This window comes from Pan troglodytes, chromosome 11 (assembly GCF_028858775.2).
Source record: "Pan troglodytes isolate AG18354 chromosome 11, NHGRI_mPanTro3-v2.0_pri, whole genome shotgun sequence".
Lineage (NCBI taxonomy): Eukaryota > Metazoa > Chordata > Mammalia > Primates > Hominidae > Pan > Pan troglodytes.
The window spans coordinates 76,322,300-76,342,684 of record NC_072409.2 but is presented as its reverse complement, the minus strand read 5'-3'; the positions used below and the strand labels follow the sequence as shown (position 1 = coordinate 76,342,684).

At 40.3% G+C, this 20,385-nt stretch overlaps 1 protein-coding gene across 2 annotated transcripts; it reads right to left on the bottom strand.

Moving 5' to 3' along the window:
* Positions 1-16,143: 16,143 nt before the first annotated feature.
* On the bottom strand, positions 16,144-17,515 carry LOC472970 (prohibitin 1-like). Of its 2 annotated transcripts, XM_009456812.5 has the most exons (2): positions 16,890-17,515; positions 16,144-16,251 (listed from the first exon to the last, which is right to left on the bottom strand). In XM_009456812.5, exons 1-2 carry the CDS (start codon positions 17,425-17,427, stop codon positions 16,193-16,195), a joined length of 597 nt encoding a protein of 198 aa, XP_009455087.2. In that variant the 5' UTR covers positions 17,428-17,515; the 3' UTR covers positions 16,144-16,192. The 2 variants fall into 2 exon arrangements, with proteins under 2 accessions (XP_009455087.2, XP_063644617.1); XM_063788547.1 differs by having other exon boundaries at positions 16,144-17,515.
* Positions 17,516-20,385: the final 2,870 nt, after the last annotated feature.

Here is a 20,385-nt window from a genome sequence, read left to right as displayed (position 1 = left end):
CTTCTTTCACTTAGCATAATGTTTTTGTGGTTCATCCATGTTGTAGTATCCATGTATCAGTCCTTCGTTCCTTTAATGATATTTCATTGCATAGCAGCTATACCACATTTTGTTTATCCATCTGTTGATGGATCTTTTGCTCATTTTTAAGTGAAATGAGGTTTCACATAATAGCGAGAGGGAGGGTGTATTAGTCCATTTCCACACTGCTGATAAAGGCATACCTGAGACTGAGTAATTTTTAAAGAAAAAGAGGTTTAATATGGACTCACAGTTCCATGTGGCTGGGGAGGCCTCACAATTGTGGCAGAAGGCGAAAGGAATGTCTTACATGGCTGCAGGCAAAGAGGGAAAATGAGAACCAAGCAAAAGGGGTTTCCCCTTATAAAACCATGAGATCTCATGAGACTTATTCACCACCATGAGAACAGTATGGGGGAAACGGCCCCATGATTCAGTTAACTCTCACCAGGTCCCTCTCACAACACACAGGAATTATGGGAGCTACAATTCAAGATGATATTTGGGTGTGGACACAGCCAAACCATATTAGAGGGATAAGCCAGGGCAGATCTTCTGTCTTCTCAGCTCTATAGTTTGCTCTTTTGATGTTCTCATAAAGTGATCACAAATATGACCTCATTCTTTCTGATATCTGTCTCTTCTGTTGCCCTCTTCAACTTTTATTTGAACTTTTTACATTTGCTTTGTATTGGTTTCCCATTACTACTGTTAATACCTTAACACAAAGCTATTGTTAAAACAATAGAAATTTATTCTCTTACCATTTGGAGGCCAGAAGTCAAAGTAAGTGTTATGAGGCTAAAAAATCAAGGTGTCTGCAGGGCCACACTCCTGCTGGAGGCTCCAGGGGAGAATCTGTTCCCTTGCCTTTTCCATTGAGTACGTTGAGGTGTTGACTACAATTGAGTGATTGAGAACCACTGCTTAAGTTTGCAGTAATGAAAACTGAAAAAACCTGAAAGTATAATCTACCAATGGATTTTTTTCTCCTTTCACAAAGACATTTGAGAACTTTTGCTTTTTTTGTAAAGTTAAAAATCTGCAATAGAGGCAGTCCCTATTTCCAGGTCATATTTGAGGTACATTTCTCACCAAGTAATTTCAAAACTTCTTAAAATCCATGTCTCCTGGGAGTTTCAGTACTGAATTTAGTGACACGGTGTCTATTCTCTCTAAAAAATGGGCCTTTTTAGGCAGGAGCCACAGTATCTATTTTTTCTGCCTAATATCATGTAAGAGCAAGAAATAACTTAAGATTTCTAAGAAAGAAATCTTAAGTGATTTCTTAAGATGACCACATGATTTATCATCCAAACTAAGACATGTTTGAGAATGAAAGGCACTCACTTCATAATTATTACAAGGACAGTTGATGAAAATTAGGACTATCTGAGGCAAACTGGTATGGCAGTCAACTTACTTATCCATAATTAACCAATCCAGACAGGATAACTGTTGAGCCCACTGACAAGTGACATGAGTCCCGGGTTAGATTGTCCACAGTAACACAATTAACATTACATGCCACCCATACCCATATTAACACACAAAATATTCCGATCACCCCAGAGAGTTCCTGTGTGCCTCCTTCAGTCAATTCCTGCCTACTCCCAGAAGTAGTAGGTTCAGATGTCTATCACAGTAAATTACATTTGCCTCTGCCAGGACTTCATATACAGGAATCATCTTAGTATACACCCTTTCGTGTTTGGCTTCTTTTACTCAGCATGTTTTTGAGATTCATCCAGGTTTCTGCATGTGGCAGTAGTTCAATCCTTTCTTACTGATAAGTAGTGTTCCATTGTTTGACTATACCACAATTTCTTTATCCTTTCTCCTTTTGGTGGACATTTAGGATTTTTGTTTCCCCAGTTGTTAGCTATTATGAATAAGCCAGCTACAAACATTATTGTACAGTAGTTTGTGGACATAAGTTTTCATTTCTCTTGAGTAATACCTAAGAATTGGATTGATGTGTTTATGAAAATATAGTCTGGTGGTTTTCACATCCTGTATTTAGTTTCTGTTTCACTATGCTGCCCAGGCTAGTCCCAAACTTCTGGCCTCAAGTAATCCTCCCAACTCAGTCTCCCAAAATGCTAGGATTATAGATGTGAGCCACTGCATCCTGACAATGTTAGTACATTTTTAAAAATCCAGTCTGTTCATCTTTATCTTATAATTGGAGTGTTCAGCTTTTACATTCAATGTAACTATGAATGTGGTTGGGCTTAAGTCTACCATTGCTATTTGTTTTCTGTTTGTCTCGTGTGTTCCTTGTTCTTCTCTTTTTTTATTTTTTCCTGTCTTCTTTTGAGTTAATCAGTTTTTGTTTTTAGAATTCCATTTGTCACCTCCACTTCATGTATATGTATAGTTGACCCTTGAACAATGCAGGTTTGGGCTGCATGGGTCCACTTATATGTGGATTTTTAAAAATAAATTTGTTGGAAAAATTTTTGGAGATTTGCAACAATTTGAAAAAACTTGCAGACAAACTATATAGCCTAGAAATACCAAAAAAATTCAGAAAAAGTATCTCACAAATGCACACTAGTCTATGTGTTAATCAACTATTTATGTTAATGGTAAGGCTTCCAGTCAACAGTAGGCTATTAGTAGTTAAGTTTTGGGGGAGTCAAAAGTTACGTGCAGATTTTTTACTGCACAGGGGTTGGCACCCCTAATTTTTGAATTGTTCAAGGGTCATCTATAAATATATATTTTTATTTTTATAATAATTGCTTTAGAGATTATGGTATGCATCTTTAACTTATGTTTACCTTTAAATAATATATTTCTTTTTTTTTTTTTTTTTGAGACAGAGTCTCACTCTGTTGCCCAGGCTGGAGTGCAGTGGCACAATCTCGTCTCACTGCAACCTCCATCTCCTGAGTTCGAGTGATTCTTGTGCCTCAGCCTCTGGAGTAGCTGGAATTACAGGCATGAGCCACCACACCCAGCCTAAAATAATATTAAATGACCACAAACAATGTAAGAACCTTACAATTGTATAATTTAATTTTCCTCCTCCTCCTCCTTCATCCTCTTATTGTCATGTATTATAAACCCCACAGTACATTGTATGTTAAAAGCCCCCATGATATATTGATATGTTCATATTTTTACTTTAAAAATCAATCGTCTTTTCTAGAAATGAAAAAAGTGTGATACGGTTAAATACAAAATTAAAAGGTTTTTCCCAGGAGGCAGAGGTTGCAGTGAGCCGAGATTGTGCCACTGCACTCTAGCCTGGGCGACAAGAACGAAACTCTGTCTCAAAAAAAAAAAAAAAAAATTTAAAGGTTTTTAAAATGTTTATGTACTAATTTACTTTTTCTGTTATCCTTCATTCCTTATTGCAGATTTGATCTTCCATCTGACCTCATTGTCCTTCAACCTAAAGACTTCCCCTTCCCCTAGCATGTCTTATGGCACTGGTCTGGGGATAAATTCTTTCCATTTTTGTTTATAAATGTATCTAATTGGCCTTAATTTTTTGAAGGATATTTTCACTGTATATAGACTTCTAGGTTCAGCCTTTTTTTTCCTTTCAGCATTTTAAAGATGCTGTTCCATTGTTTGCTCATCTCCATTCTTTCTGACGAGAAGTCAGCCAAAAATTTTGTTATTATTCCCCTGTTTAAGATTTGGGATCTGTGAGTTGCCACCACCACCCTCAATCCCCCATCAATTTTGCAAAATTCTTGGCCATTATTTCTTCAGGTATTTTTCCTTCCCCACTCTCCCTTTCCTGTTCCTCTTAGGCTCCAATTACACATCTATTAGTTGATTTGATTATTACCTATAAGTCTCAAAGATTTGTTCGGTTTTTCCATTCATTTTTCTCTTTACATTTCATTTTAGACACTTTGTATTCAAATTCCCTGATCATTTCTTCCACTCTTGTCAAGTTGGCCATTAAGCCCAACTGATGAAATCTTCATTTCTAATATTGTACTTTTTCAGTCCTAGCATTTCCATTGCATCTTTTCTGTAGTTTCCATTCCTGGAATGAAATTCCCTGCCTATATATTGTCTACCTCCCTGCACCCCAATCTTTTAAACATATATACTATTGTTATTTTAAAGTCCTTGTCTGCTAGTTCCAACATCTTTTCCGTCTCTGAGTCCACTTTTATTCACTGTCACATTTTCTTCCTTCTTTATGTCTCAATTACAGCAGCCCTAGCAAACTAATATATTGCCTATTTCTCAATTGATTCGAAACTTTGGGGGTGGGGGAAGTGTGCTGTTTATTAGGTGCAGTGAAATCCCCCAACTGCGTGGCAAATTGTAGTGTTCAATAAATGTTTGTAGAATGAGAAATTTAACATCTTATTAATAAATCTAAAAATATAAATTGCTTTTCTGATATTTGTTCTGAATTTGCTCAACTTAGAGGAGTTTAGACTGTGGCAGTAACATTATTTGTAGCTACTTCTATAGTTGACTGTGACGGCCTTGGGAGAGCAGTTTATGCCACATTAACAAGGGTAAACACAGGTCATGAATCACTGCATGGGAAGATGGTGGCTATACTGAACATAGATACGTACTCAGATGACTTTCATATTCCCACACACAAGATAGCATATCCTAGGGGTTAAAACTGCAGCCTTGACATCATATTCCCTTGATTCGAATTATGTCTCCAGAACTGAGTGGCCTGGAAAATTGTTTAATATTTTGGTGTCTTAATTTCTTTTTTTGAGACTCTCCTGCCCAGGTTGGAGTACAGTGGCATGATCATGGCTCATTGTAGCCTCGACCTCCTGGGCTCAAGTGATCCTCCCATATCAGTCTCCCAAGTATCTGGGACTACAGGTGCATGGTACTATGCCCAGGTATTATTATTTTTTTTTCTGTAGCAATGGGGTCTCCTTATGTTGTCCAGGCTGGTCTCAAACTCTTGGGTTCAAGTGATACTCCCATCTCAACCTCCAAAAATGCTGGGATTACAGGTATGAGCTACCACCCCCAGTAGTATCTTAATTTCCTTACTGAAAGGTGAAATGATATTAGGGCTTTGGTGAGGACTAAATGAGATAGACTACATAAAACGCTTAGGACATCAAACGGCACATGGTAAGTAATAAATGTCAGCTGTTGGGCTTTTGAGGAGTTCAATATACAGCACCTCTCTTTCTTGCCTGAATTGTGAATCATTTCAGGTATAAAATGGTAGAAGCAGCAGATGAAACATCAAAATGACATCTGTGTTACTGGTAAAGCTAGGTTGGAGAATTTAACTCATTGTGAGAGCAAGAGAGTCCTGAACTCCTTATTCTAGTGGTCCTCAAAATATATTCCAGTATCATCAGTCTCACCTAGGAACTTGTTAGAAATTGGGGCCCCACCTCAGCTATACTGAATCAGAAACTCTGGGAGTGGGGCCAGCGATTTGTGTTTTCACAAGCCCTAATAGTTTGACAACGACCACCTTCTCCATCCCAGTCTGGGACTTAGGAAATAGCATTCTAGGGGAAGACTGTCAGATCAAAACCCCTTTCTCATGGTCCAGATGAAGGAAAGAGTGAAGAGGAAGAAGCAAACTAGAGTATAGCCAAGAAAGTTCCAAAACAGACAAAAGATGTCAAGAAAGAACAGAATTAATGAGTAGAGGTAGCCCTTGGAGGAATTTTGCTATAAAGAAACAGAGAAATGGAGTGGTTGATTGAGGGGCATGTAGACTCGATACAAAGATTATAAATAAAATTGGCTGGTTAGTTTCTTCAGGAATTTATATATCACTTACAGATGACTCCCATGGAGGTAATTCTTTTTTTTTTTTTTTTTTTTTTGAGACAGTGTCTTACTTTGTCTCCCAGGCCGCAGTGCAGTCATGCAATCTGGGTGCTGGGCTCACCGCACCCTCTGCCCTCTGGGTTCAAGCATTCTCCTGCCTCAGCCTCCCTAGCAGCTGGGATGACAGGCGTGCCCTACCTTTCCTGGCTAATTTTTGTATTTTTAGTACAGACGGGATTTCTCCATGTTGGCCAGGCTGGTCTCAAACTCCTGACTTCAAGTGATCCACCCGCCTCGGCCTCCCAAAGTGCTAGGATTACAGGTGTGAGCCACCGTGCCTGGCCTATGGAGATAATTCTTATAATTTAGAATTTTTGTGGCTGCAGTCTTGGCAATAGAATCATCAAAACAAGAATTCATTTGATTTTAGGAGTGAAAATCATTTAATAGCCTAAAGCTTGTTGAAGGTCAGACATTTTACATATATTTATTTAAGATTCACAGAATTAAGTGTCATTATCTCCATTTTATAGAGATTAAGTAACAGGACCTAAATTGAGAGGAGAAATTTTCAACCAGGCATTCTGGCTTTCATGTACTTATTTTTACTCCTACCAGGTCTTCTCCTGTAAAATAGAGCTTAAAAGACTCTTAAATCAAGGTCTGATGCCTAAAAATCTGTATGTACTTCAGCAGAAGGATATAAATACTGACAGCATTTTCATTCATTGGGGAATTGAGCCGAGATCAGAAGAAGCATATTACTATTACAGAGTCACAAGATCTCAGGTATCAAATGTCAAATTAAGTGACATTAGCATGACTGGCCAAGGTTTATCTCTGCCACTCTTTTTTCCTTCAGTAAATCCAGAAAGAATCAAAGGATTCTTTGATTCTTATTGGATTGGATAAAGGATTTTTTTAAAATACATGGAGAGAGAACAATGCTTTATTCATACTGGAGTGTGGGGTCCCAAATAGGCCCTAATTGGTTAATGAGAGATCTGTGTGTTATGTGTAGGAGAAAGCTAGAAAAGCAGCTCCTTCCGTGGTAAAACCCTCCTGGGGTGGAGAGTTCATCTGCAGCCCAGCTCTTCTCACCACTGCTGCTAGAGGAGGAAACTGGGAAGGTTACACGTGGAGAAAAACTCAAAACCGATGATGGAAGGGGAAGCAGTTGGTGAAAGTCGTGTTAGGGAAGCGATGACATGAGATCCCAGCATTTCGTGTTGGACATACTTCTCTACCTTCTTTGAAGAATCTTTTTTTTTTTTTTTGAGATGGAGTCTCACTCTGTCACCCAGCCTGGAGTGCAATGGCGCCATCTTGGTTCACTGCAACCTCCACCTCCTGCGTTCAAGCAATTCTCCTGCCTTAGCCTCCCAGGTAGCTGGGATTACAGGCACACGCCACCATATGCCTGGCTAATTTTTGTATTTTTAGTAGAGACAGAATTTCACCATGTTGGCCAAGCTGGTCTTGAACTCCTGACCTCAAGCGATCCACCCACCTTGGCCTCCCAAAGTGCTGGGATTACAGACATGAGCCACCGCACCCAGCTGAAGTATCTTACTCGGAGTTTTAACACTACTTAGTGGCCTTAGAGGCAATAATCCAGTTCTTTTTCAGCCACTTCCTGGGGCCTCCAAAAAAATATTTCAGCTATAAGACACTGGGAAAAGAGAGAAAAAAACTGCCAAATTATCACGCTCCCCATGTCCCTGGTCCTACCCTTCTACTAGGGTTGGATGGGTGGGTGTACCCGATGGGAACAAACCTCAGGGAGCAGATTTTCAGGCTGGGTATGTTTTGAAGCTGGAGAGAATTAAGTCCACTTCTAGTTGAAAATGACAATGATGCCCCACCCAGCTTGGGTGTTCTTGAAGCTGGTGGGAGTGGGAAAGAAACCAGGAAGCACTCTGTTCTTGCCTGTGGCTCCAGCCTGGACCAAGTTCTTGTGGTGATGTCCACAGTGCAGCTCCTCACCCAAGACTGGGAAATGGAATTGAAGTGTGGAACAGGGGTAGCCCCAGGGTAGGCAGTGTTAAGGGAACTGGTTTTGAGTCTGACCCTAATTACCCATGTGTCCTTGGATACGTTTGTGATAATGTTGGTTTATGCAGGTGCAAGTAGCCTTTCATTTTCCTCATGGCCATGAAACTCCCTTCCAGAGAGGGGATTTATGGAAGCCTCCAGCCGAGAGAGGGGATTCTGGGAGCCCCAGCAATTGCTGCTTTTAGTCAGATAAGGGAAGGTCTGAGAATGCTTCTTTTTGCATTTGTTGAATTTCAAATATTTTCAGCTTAAAATAATCTTCATACAAACTCTGGGGTTCTGAGTAGGTCCCCTCAAAATGCTAAAAAGCTAAAATGGCAAGAAAAAAGAGACATATAACAAAAGATAGAAGAGATATAAATAAATAAGACATGGTAAAAGATGAGCATAATTTTAAAATTTTAAAATCAAAGATAAGTAAAAGGAAGAATAAAATAAACTGCTTATATAATAAAATAAGATAAAACAGTTAAAACTAGACAATATATAAAGCAGCAACATTGAAAGTCAATAAACTAAATGAACATAGGAATAATAAAATAATAATTAAACCAACAGGTCCGGCTACAAGTATATATAAAAAAGGAAAAAATTAGAGTGCAGAACAGTGCCAAGGGAATGTGACAGGGACCAGGGATAAAAAGCTGGTTGCTGGCCAGGAGCGGTGGCTCACGCCTGTAATCTCAGCACTCTGGGAGGCCGAGGTAGGTGGATCACCTGAGGTCAGGAGTTCAAGACCAGCCTGGCCAACATAGTGAAATCCCCTCTCTACTAAAAAATACAAAAAATTAGCCAGGTGTGGTGTTGCATGCATGTAGTCCCAACTACTGGGGATGCTGAGGTGGGAGAATCGCTTGAACCCAAGAGGCAGGTGGAGGTTGCAGTGAGCCAAGACAGTGCCACTACACTTCAGCCTGGGCAACACAGTGAGAGTCTGTCTCAAAAAACAAAAAAAAAAGAAAAAAAAAAAAAAAAGCAAGCTTGTTGCTTTGGAACAACCAGCAGTTCCAGTGTCTTCCATTCCACGTTCTTTTGGAGTATAGGGTCATTGAAGGAAAAAGCCTAGGCTTTAGAGCTTTAGGGCATAGAAAAGCTGCCATAAGCCTGTGTGGTGGTGTGTACCTGTAGTCCCAGCAACTCTGGAGGCTGAGGTGGGAGAATCCCTTGAGCCCAGGAGTCAGTCTGGGCGTCATAATGAGACCCTATCTCTAAAAAGAGAAAAGAAAAGCAGCTATTCATCCAGAGAGTTCCTTGAAGGAGAAAGAAAAGCTAGCTGTGGTTTAATCATAATTTCCATCTTGATGCATTATCGTGACATTTTTCTGGCTTGGTTAATGAATGCCAGCATGTTATACAGAGCAATAGGCCTAAATCAGAGTTGGTATTATTATTCTTTAAGTATGCAAATGCACCGTCTACTTTTAGAAGTGGGACAAGTTGGAATGGGAACAAAACTTTCATAGAAATAGTGAAAAAAAACTTTCAATTGGAAGTTTATCTTGAATCTTAAAATTAAGGAATGTAAAAACTTTACCTTAGTTGGATAAAATTGAGGTTATAATTTCAACTAAGCATCAGATCACAGAATACATAAAAACTAAAACAAGTACTGATTTTTGCAGGATAGTAGGAGATGCCGTTCTTCATAACTGACATTTGCAGCACAAGTACTTTTGCAAAAATACTTAAAGACGTCATCAGATTTCTCAAGAGGCCTATCTTAATCCTTTGATAGTTAGCTCCTTTTTGAAGCTCCTCTCATGTCTTAATCATCCTCGTTATATTTTTTCCCTCATTTATTAACTGACCTAGATACACCAGATCATGTGGTATCTCCTCTTTATCGCTCTTTTTTTTTTTTGAGACGAAGTCTCGCTCTTGTCCCCCAGGCTGGAGTGCAATGGCGCATTCTTGGCTCACTGCAATCTCCTCCTCCCGGGCTCAAGCGATTATCTTGCCTCAGCCTCCTGAGTAGCTGGGATTACAGGCACCTGCCACCATTCCCGACTAATTTTTGTATTTTTAGTAAAGACGGGGTTTCACCATGTTGGCCAGGCTGGTCTCGAACTCCTGACCTCAGGTGCTCTGCCCGCCTCAGCCTCCCAAAGTGCTGGGATTACAGGCATGAGCCACCGCGCCCAGCTTGTCACTCTCTCTTTTTTTAAATCAATTTTGCTTCTCTTCACAACCTTGTTACTTCAGGAGTTAAATAACAACTATTCAGAAAATACTTCTGGTAAATAATGAATATTCAGAAAATATTTTGGACAATAGCATGTGTACTTCTGTTTTTGACTATGCCAAGTTCACACATACAGTGGGAACAAATGGAAATGTTTTGCAAATGGATGTGTGTCTGAGACCTGGGAAAGATCAGCCACTGCCAACTCTTGTTATTGTTAAGTAACTTGTATCCCAACTTAAAATCAAACGAGAAAGCAGGCAAAGACACTCACATTTGCACAAAGCATCTGATGAGGCTACAGTAATTAAAATTGACTAGTAAAATAGGAAATAGAAGTTAGCAATTCCTTCTTCTTCCTTAAATCCTCAGTGACCCTCAATAAAGATGTCAGACTATAGCATCCTGGAGCAGGTGCTAAATTTGTCCATATTTTTCCATGACAAATTAATTTCTACAGTCCTAAGTATTTTATTGTAAATGTGACAGTTTTTCAACTAAGCAAGTTTTGGAGCACCAACCAGCTATAAGGAAGAAGGCATTGTGCTAGTGCTGCAGAGTTCTTTTGCATATATTATTTCTCTTGGAGTAAATAAAGATTTTTGTGCACATGTCTGCCTCCCTTGCATTATTTCAGTTCCTGCTCAAATATCACCTCCTCAAAGACTTTCTTTGACCAGCTCATATTGCACTCCTACCTCACTGTCTATTATATCACCCTGTCCCACTGCCTTATCACTATTGGAAATTATCTTGTTCATTCAATTGATTGGTTATTTCCTGAATGTTATGTCCAAGAATGTAATGTCCACAAAGACTAGGACTGTGCCCATCTTGTTCACTACCGTACCCCCAATGCCTAAAGCAGTGCACCTGGCGCATATCAATTTTTTTGAACAAATTAGTAAATTATAGTCTCTAAGGGACAGTCAGCTAAATTAATACATAGGAGGCTGAGCGAGTCTGAAAGTTTCATTGAAATATTTGCTTTAAAATGTTAATTTGCACAATATTAACTTGCAGTTATTTATAGAATGCAATGCAAACATCAGATACGTGGCCTTCTCTAACCCAAGATTTCATTATTCAAATATGTTTCATCAGCTCTTCAGATAGTGTCCTTGCATGGGATAGCTAAATTTGGAATAAATGCCAACATTTGCATGCAAATCCATCATTCTCCCTGTCTATTTCTTAGAAATTTATATGCTATCCAAAGGTAGGGAGACTAGACAGAAAATATGTGGTTTGAACGAAAATTGCTTCAACTGGAGGCAATTGTAATCCTTGAAGTCAATAGAAGTTACACATTCATCTTACTCTAGAAATGGAATTCTCTTTTCAATGCTCATCTTTGAAAGAGCAACACATATGACTAAGACAAACATACATATCTAAGAACATTGAAATCATTCTATGGGAAAAATCAGTTTCATTTTTGGTAGTTAATAGTTTCTCTTTTTAGCATGCATTGTAAATTTAGTATATATGACAAATTGAGCTGTCAAAAATATTCCCCTGGCTGGGCACGGTGGCTCATGCCTGTAATCCCAGCACTTTGGGAGGCTGAGGCAGGTGGATCACTTGAGGTCAGGAGTTCGAGACCAGCCTGGCCAACATGGTGAAACCACATCTCTACTAAAAATACAAAAATTAGCTGGGCAGTAGTGGCACGTGCCTGTAATCCCAGCTACTCGGGCAGCTGAGGCAGGAGAATCTCTTGAGCCTGGGAGGCGGAAGTTGCGGTGAACCAAGATAGCACCACTGCACTCCAGTTGGCGGTGACAGAGTGAGACCCTGTCTCCAAAAAAAAAAAAAAAAATTCCTCTTTTTAAAAACACTTCAATCATTAAGGAATAAAGAAAAATATTATATCTTATAGTACATAGCTAGCTCTTATACCTTCCTGAACAAAGGTAGAGGTAGCATAAGTTAATGAAAACAATATCCCATTCCTTAGTTTATTCATTAGTTCCAGCTTCTCTTCACTAAATCCATTATTGAACAGCCAATAAAATCATTCAGTTTATGTTTTACCATTTGTTAAAATTAGTCTAGGCTGATTTCCAACTGGAAAGGTACCTGGGTGTCTTTCCCATCTTGATTTTCTGCCTTAAACTTCCAGAAGAAAAGAAAGGTTTCTATACACATTGCATCCATGGAACAAAGGTTTCCCCACCTGCATCCCAGGCCTCTGTTTAGAATTCAAGAACTGTGTTACTACTGTGTTGGAGAAGATCATAGGACTGTATAGAGGTATGTTCCTAGGGGTAAAGCTACATGCCTTTGGGTGTATTCTTAGGTCAGCCAATTTATATCCTTGCCTTTAATCTTATCGCCCTTAGGGTTGACACTACCCTAAAAGTCAGGAAAGAAAACCTGGCTTAGAACTAGGAGTGCTATTCTACATTCAACATTCAAAAACTCTTCTGTTGGTCGTTGACTCACCAACATCCATTCATCCCCAGAAAACAGTCTAAATCAATTTTAGTAATCCTATTTCTCTCCCAAATTGGAATGATGAAAAATATTCCTGGGTTGCCAATGGCAGAATTGTGCTACTGAATCCACCAAGCCTGAAGCCTGCTCTGCCTCTTGGAGTTTGATTTATTGAAATAATGAACTTCTTTATTGTCTAAGCCAGTTTGAGTCAGTTTTTGTTACATACAGCAGAAAGTATCCTAACTCATGCAGCTCCTCTAGGAAAGAAGTCCACTGTCATGATTCCAATTTACTAAGAAGGACATCAGAGTTCTGGTTCAGGGAGCATCTTTATCTAAATTCTCTGAGACCAGTGCCCTCTGAGCCTCAGATGAACCAGTTTGTAACTTTTTGAGTACAGTCTACCTTGACTATGGCCCCTGGAGTTTCTAAAGGCTATTACCAGTTTTACTTATTCATGCTTTGGAACCCATTGAGTATCTCCAGGGGTTCAAAGGTCCAGTGTGTTCCACTGTGGCATTTTCTTTAAAAATTCATGTCTAGGCCAGGCGCAGTGGCTCATGCCTATAATCCTAGCACTTTGGGAGGCCAAGGTGGGAGGATCACGAGGTCAGGAGTTTGAGACCAGCCTGGCCAACATAGTGAAACCCCGTCTCTACTAAAAATACAAAAATTAGCCAGGTGTGGTGGCACGTGCCTGTAGTCCCAGCTACTTTGGGAGGCTGAGGCAGGAGAATTGCTTGAACCTGGGAGGCAGAGGTTGTAGTGAGCCAAGACTGCGCCATTGCACTCCAGCCTGGGTGACAGAGCTAGAATCTGTCTTAAAAAAAAAAAAAAAAAAGTGATGTTTAGCAGCTTCAGTGCCCATAGATGCATGAGGCACTGGATTATCATACTTTTTCTAACCTAAGTCTGCAGACTTGTATATTATTTATAGTTGACTCTCTGTCCCCATAAACAAATGGAAATGAGATGTGCACTCCCTTCTGAGATTGTCACATCTAGCTTGATAAGCAGACCTAAGGTATTTGAATTTATTTATTTATTTTTGAGATGGAGTCTCACTCTGTCGCCCAGGCTGGAGTGCAGTGGCACGATCTCAGCTCACTGCAACTTCCGCCTCCCAGGTTCAAACAATTTTCCTGCCTCAGCCTCCTGAGTAGCTGGGATTACAGGCACATGCCACCACATCTGGCTAATTTTTAATATTTTTTTGTGGAGACAGGGTTTCACCATGTTGGCCAGGCTGGTCTCAAACTCCCGACCTCAGGTGATCTGCCCACCTTGGCCTCCCAAAGTGCTGGGATTACAGGCATGAGCCACTGTGCCCAGCCAGGTATTTGAATTTAAGCAAGGCATCTAACAAGGACTCTTATGCCAACTCAAGACATCTCAAGGCCTTTCATGGACAAGTTGGAGAAATGTGAACTGGCTACACAGGCAAATTTATTAATGTTTAAAACTGCATACCTGCAGAATGTTGATTCATGGATCAAGGTCAATTTAGAAAAAGTTCTCCAAAGCCTGCTCTGAACCACAGTCATCAGATATGTTCTATTCAACGTTTTTATCAATGAATAAGATGAAAATATAGAAAGCATGCTTTTTGTATCATTTCCCTATGATACGAAATGGAAGAAAGTGACAATATGATGGCTTACTGAAGCAAAGTCTGAAAATAATTTAACAAGCTGGATCAATGAGCCAACTGTACAAGGAGCTGTTTTCATAAATGATATAAAAATATGGTGAAGATTATGTAAAAATTATTTTTTTAAACTAGGGATATATAAATAGAAAAATTGGTATCCATATTCCTATATCTGATGGACTGTCATATGAAATGAGAGAGAGATATTGTCTATGTCTCAATAAAGTAGGTCTAAGATAATTTTTTTGGCTCAATAATGAAGGGATTCTTTAACATTTGAAGACAAAGGAAAAGAAGAGAATTACCTGAAAAAAAAAAGAAAAGAAAAGAATTACCTGAAGCCAGGTGCAGTGGCATATGCCTGTAGTCAACTTCTTGGGAGGCTGAGGTGAGAGGACTGATTGAGCCCAGGAATTTGAGTCTAGCCTGGGCAACATAGTGAGACCCTATCTAAACAAAATTTTCTGAATTAGGATCTGGTGATAAGTGAGATTGCTGTGGTTTATAAATTCAAACCGAATCTGAGGGGCTATAGATAGTTTGTTTTATAGATAACTTGGAGGAGATGAAATCTAAACTTTCTTTCCATGGGGTTTATTTTTTTTAACTAGCCTCTCATTCTTTGTGTTTCAATTGTAGCATTTAGTTGCTTTACATTTGCTATAACTATTGATATATTTGGTTTTAAATCTACCAAATTATTATGTGATGTACACTTGTTCTGCCTGTTCTATGCTCCTTTTTCTCTCCATTCTTGTCTCTTTTATATTGATCTTTTTTCTTTTCTTTCCTTTATTTTTTATTTTTTGGCAGAGTCTTGCTTTGCTGGCCAGGCTAGAGTGTGGTGGTGCGATCAAGTGATTCCTGCCTCAGCCTCCGAAGCAGCTGGGACTAGAGGCACCTGCCATCATACCAGGCTAATTTTTGTATTGTTAGTAGAGACAGGATTTCACCATGTTAGCCAGGCTGGTCTCGAACTCCTGGCCTCAAGTGATCTGCCTGTCTCGGCCTCCCAAAGTGCTGGGATTACAGGTGTGAACCACTATGCCCAGCCGATAATTGATATTTTTAACAATTCTACTTTTAATCTCTATTTGCTATGACATTATACAGCTTTTACTCTTCCTTTGGTCGTTGCCTTAGAGACTATAGCATGCAGATTTTTAGCAAGCATTAGACTTGACAAAGTCTAATGTCAACTGGTATTTTTACCCTTTTCCAGTAGGAGGCTTTTAAGCCCTGTAACTCCATATACCTCCCTCCCAAATTATATACTGTTGTGGTCTTGTATCTATAAATATTTTAAACTGCACAATACATTATTTTTGTTTTATATAGTTAACTATTTATTTAGAGTTACTAGTTGCTATGCTCTAAGGTGTCCCTGATAATTTGTGTTGAAAACTCAATTCTCAATTCAACAGTATTGGGAGGTGCGGCTTTTGGGGAAGAGGTAGGTGAATGGATTAATGGGTTTGTGGGAGTAGGTTCACTCTCTCTTGCCCTTCCGTCTTCTGCCATGTGAGGGCGCAGCAAGAAGGCTCTCAGCCCCTTGATCTTGAAATTCTCAGCCTCCACAAGTATGAGGAAATAAATTTCTGTTCTTTATAAATTACCCAGTCGGAGATATTCTGTTATACCAGCACAAATGAACGAAGACCCTAGCATAATTATTATTTTATTGCTTCGTCTTTCTTCCTCTATTTCTGACCTTCTGCGTGGGTTCATTTTCCTTTTAGCTGAACACCTTTTAATACTTGCAGTATGGGCTTGCTGGGGATGAATTCTCACTCTATTTTTTTCTTGAAAAAAATCCTTATTTCTACGTCATTTCTAAAGAGTATTTTTACTATTTATAGATGCTTGCTAAGTCACTATGGCAGTTATTTTCCTTCAGGACATTGAAAATGCCATGTTATTGTCTTCTGGCTTCCATTGCTTCTACTGAGAAGTAAGCTATCATTTCAATTGTTGTTCCTTTTAAGATGATCTGTCTTTTTTTCCTCTGGCTGACATTTTTGTTTTAGACTAATTAGAGATCTGAAGTGATTTTACCTTTATTTCCTTCAGTTTAAGCCAATTATGAAATTTCACAGTGATTTCTGAGGTAGGGGCAGAATGAAGGCCGTGTTAAGAATCATCGGGACGGCCGGGTGTGGTAGCTCACGCCTGTAATCCCAGCACTTTCGGAGGCTGAGGCGGGTGGATCATGAGGTCAAGAGTTCAAGACCAGCCTGGCCAAGATGGTGAAACCCCGTCTCTCCTAAAAATACAAAAAATTAGCTGGGCGTGGTGGCGTGGGCCTGTAGTCCCAGCTACTCAGGAGGCTGAGGCAGGAGAATCTCTTGAATCCGGGAGGCAGAGCTTGCAGTGAGCAGAGATTGCGCCACTGCACTCCAGCTCGAGCAACAGAGCGAGACTCCGTCTCAAAAAAAAAAAAAAAAAAAAAAAGAATAATCGGGGCTGTGGCCCAGTTGGCCCTCGGAGGTGCAGGCAGGGTGGGCCCTCACCAGGGCAGCTGCAGGGGCATGGACTGCCCTGCCCGCAGGTAGGTGATGTTCCGAGAGCGTAAAAGCTGGTAGGTGATGTCCTCCACAGCTTCCAGCTTGCGCAGCTCGATCAGGGCGTCCCCTGCTGTGGCCAGTGAGTTGGTGATCAGCTCGGCCACCTTGGAGTCGCCCTCAGCAGAGATGATGGCCGCCTTTTTCTGCTGCTCAGCCTTTTCCACCACAAATCTGGCCCTCTCTGCTTCCTGCTGAGCTATCTGTTTGGCTTCCACCGCTTCTATGAACTCCATCCCGAGGGTCAGATATGTCAAGGACACGTCGTCCAGAATGAGCCCAAAGGTGGCTGCTGGCTCCGTAAGGTCATCGCTCACCTGCCTGGAGATCTGCTCTCTCTGGGTGATTAGTTCTCCAGCTTCAAAGAGAGCCACCACTGACTTGAGGATCTTGTTCGTGATGGACGGCGGCACACGCTCATCATGGTCCTCTCCGATGCTGGTGAAGATGTGAGGAAGCTGGCTAGCGACGGGCCGGAAGATGATGCGCAGTGTGAGGTTGACATTCTGTAAATCTTTGCTACCGGTGATGACTGGCACATTACGTGGTTGAGAACGGCAGTCAAAGATCATTGATTTCTGTAACCATGGGATGAGACAGTGAGTCCCTTTGCCTACCACAATGTCCTGTACTCCACGGAATCGGTCAAAGACGACAGCTCTGTGCCCAGCGTCCACACTATATAAGGCAGAGTTCACCACGCCTCCTGCAACAACTAAGGCCAGGCCAAACTTGCCGATGAACTCAAACATTTTGGCAGCCATGTTTTCTTCTGCTGGACCCTCTCACACCCGCTTCCACCCTGACGTCCACACGAATTCCCTAGCCACATATACTGCGCGTGCGCCGCACTGCTTCTCCTCGGCCCGCTCTCCTTCCCTGGCTGCTTTAGAGTTTCTGTCTTCCTTGGATTTTCAGCCTTTTTACTCCAATGTGCCTAGGTGAAAACCTTTTCCTGTCCTGCTTTGGGCTTGTAGGGCTTCTGGAATTGGTTGGACTGATGTCTGTACAAGATTTACTTCTGTGTTACCCCAGATCCATGCGCTAACCTTATTGACACAAATTCATATCTGCCCTCTGTGGTGGCTGTTCCCTGATCCTTGTCACACTTGAGCACAACCTGCCAGCGGCTTATCTCACACACTTGCTATGTGCTTTCATGTCCTGCCCTGGGGCTTTCCCGGTGGGCTGAGGCATGAGATACATACCATGGTACCCACTCAGCGCTCACGTGTACACAATCTTGAAGTGTGGGAGGTATCACGCCATATAGTGGGTTCTACCCAATGGGAGGGGAAAACTCCTGGACAGTTTTCTCTCCCTTCCTCCTCAGAACCAGATTGTTGAAGTAACAGTTGCTCATACCTTTTCTGATGATGGGTTGCGAGACGAGGTAATAGACTTTAAAATGGGTGTATGCCCACGTTAGTGTAACACACGCTACATCTGTACTACATCCTTCTCTATCTCACATCAATTTTGCCCCACTCGTGCGCTTGTAGGAATACACTTACCAGTAAAGTATACATGTAAGCTTTTGCCTCAGGCTCTGCTTTTTAGAGGATCTGGGCTATGAGCTCCTCAAATACTTATTCTGACCCACTTCCTCTTTCCTTTTTTTTTCTGGAACTTCTGTAAAATGCATGTTAGTTTTTTTCCTTCACCACATCCTCTGGGTTTATTATTCTCTCTTATGTAATTTTTATCTGTTTGTCTCTCCATGCTTCATTCTGGGTTTTTTTCTGTCCGCTCTTATAGTAATTCTCCTTTAAATCTGATGTCAAACCTACCCACTAAATTCTTGGTTTCAGTTATAGTTTTTAAAGTTCGAATATTTCTGGGTACTACTTTTTTTAAATTGTCTATGTTATTTCTGTGCAGTTTTCAACTGTATTTTCTATCTTAGGTTTGCTTACTTGGCTATAGTAAGCATAGTTATTTTAATATCTAGATCTGTTAGTTCCAATATCCAGAATCCCTACAGATCTAGGTCTATTGCTTATGGTTTCTTTCAGTCTTCATGTTGTCTTGTCACCTCATGTGCCTGGGTACATAGGAGTGTGTGTTGGACATTTTATTTGAAAGATTGTTCACATAATTTGAGCCCTAGGAGATACCTCTCCCCAGAAAATATTTTCATGTGTTTTGATCAGGTCCCCATTAGCACTGTCGTCTTGAGCGACCTCAATCTGATTTCAGAGACTAGACTTCGAGATCACTGGAAGCTGGGCTGCAGTCTGAGGAGGGGCTGCTTTTCTTTTAGTTCTCCCTACAGTTGGGGTACTATCATTTAGATAAAAGTGTGTATCGGGTGTGGGGGGTTGTGCTAATAGGACATTTCCCTTAGTGGGACCTGGACTCCAACTTTCATACCCCTTTTACATTACAGCTGTCAAAAGAACCACTCCTCCATTTAGCTGGAAAATGTCCTAAAGGTAAATAACCCCAATTGCCAGGATTCCTATCTTCTAGATTTTGCTAAAATCTAAATTAAATGAAGAACACGTTGTCAAATTATGTGCCAGCAGAGTCAAGTTGGCAATAATTCTTTTCTGTACTGATAAAGAAATATGATAAATATTTTTAAACTTTAGAAATATAGAGATGATCCTAAAAGAAGCTACCACATTGCAGCTTCAACTCAACATTATGCCCAGAAGTACAATTTATCAAATAAGAAAATGTATCCAGTAAGAAAAGTAATCAAAAGTACAGATTATGGTGGAGGTTATTTTCAAAGGATGTAATAATAATTTCTAGTATGTGTTTCACAATGACGCTGGTCAAATAATACTTCCTGGAAAACTTTACATTAATAGACGACAAAGCATAGATAACATTAACTCAAATTCACATGAATCTCTGTGTCACAAAGAGAACAAGATGGGTAATTCTTGTGAAAGTTTGCAATTTAATGGCCAGGCACAGTGGCTCACACCTGTAATCCCAGCACTTTGGGAGGCTGAGGCAAGTGGATCACCTGAGGTCAGGAGATTGAGACCAGCCTGGCCAACATGGTGAAACCCTGTCTCTACTAAAAATGCAAAAATTCATCGGGTATGGTGGTGCATGTCTGTAATCCCAGATACTTGGGAGGCTGAGGCAAAAGAATTGCTTGAACCCAGAAGGTGGAGGTTGCAGGGAGCCGAGATCGTGCCACTGTACTCCAGCCTGGGTGACACAGTGAGACTGTGTCTCAAACAAAAGAAAAAAAAAGTTTGCAATTTAACATGTTACCAAAGAATATTCTTTGAACTTGATTTATGACACAAAGCAAAATCCTTCTGTTGCTGTGGGGGAGATGGTACATCACCTTTATTTGTTTTTAGATAGATCCTTAGTTAATTACAAGGACACAAATTAATTAGCATTTTTTATAAAAAGCAGCCTGTGGAGATCGAATTTATTTGCAGTTATGGAGAAAACACTTAAGGATATTACCTACTAACAGTGAAATCAAGAAGTTATAGCATTTTTTTTCTCTAGTCTTCCATCTTTGTTGTTATAAGACCTAAATCTGCATATGATCTCTTATTACTTGAGCCTCAAATTTGCTTTCTCTTAAATACATAATGTACAGTTTCAACACTTACACAAGAAAATTTTTGATGCATTCCTTTAAGACAATATATACAACATTTTATCAGTATTACCACTATATACAGGCTTATCATAGTCCACAATATTGCTAATATGCCTTACACAGTTTTCTGAAAGGCTAC

Excerpts from the sequence above, each read along its gene's own strand:
- LOC472970 (XM_063788547.1), bottom strand. The coding sequence starts at position 17,427 with ATGGCTGCCAAAATGTTTGAGTTCATCGGCAAGTTTGGCCTGGCCTTA.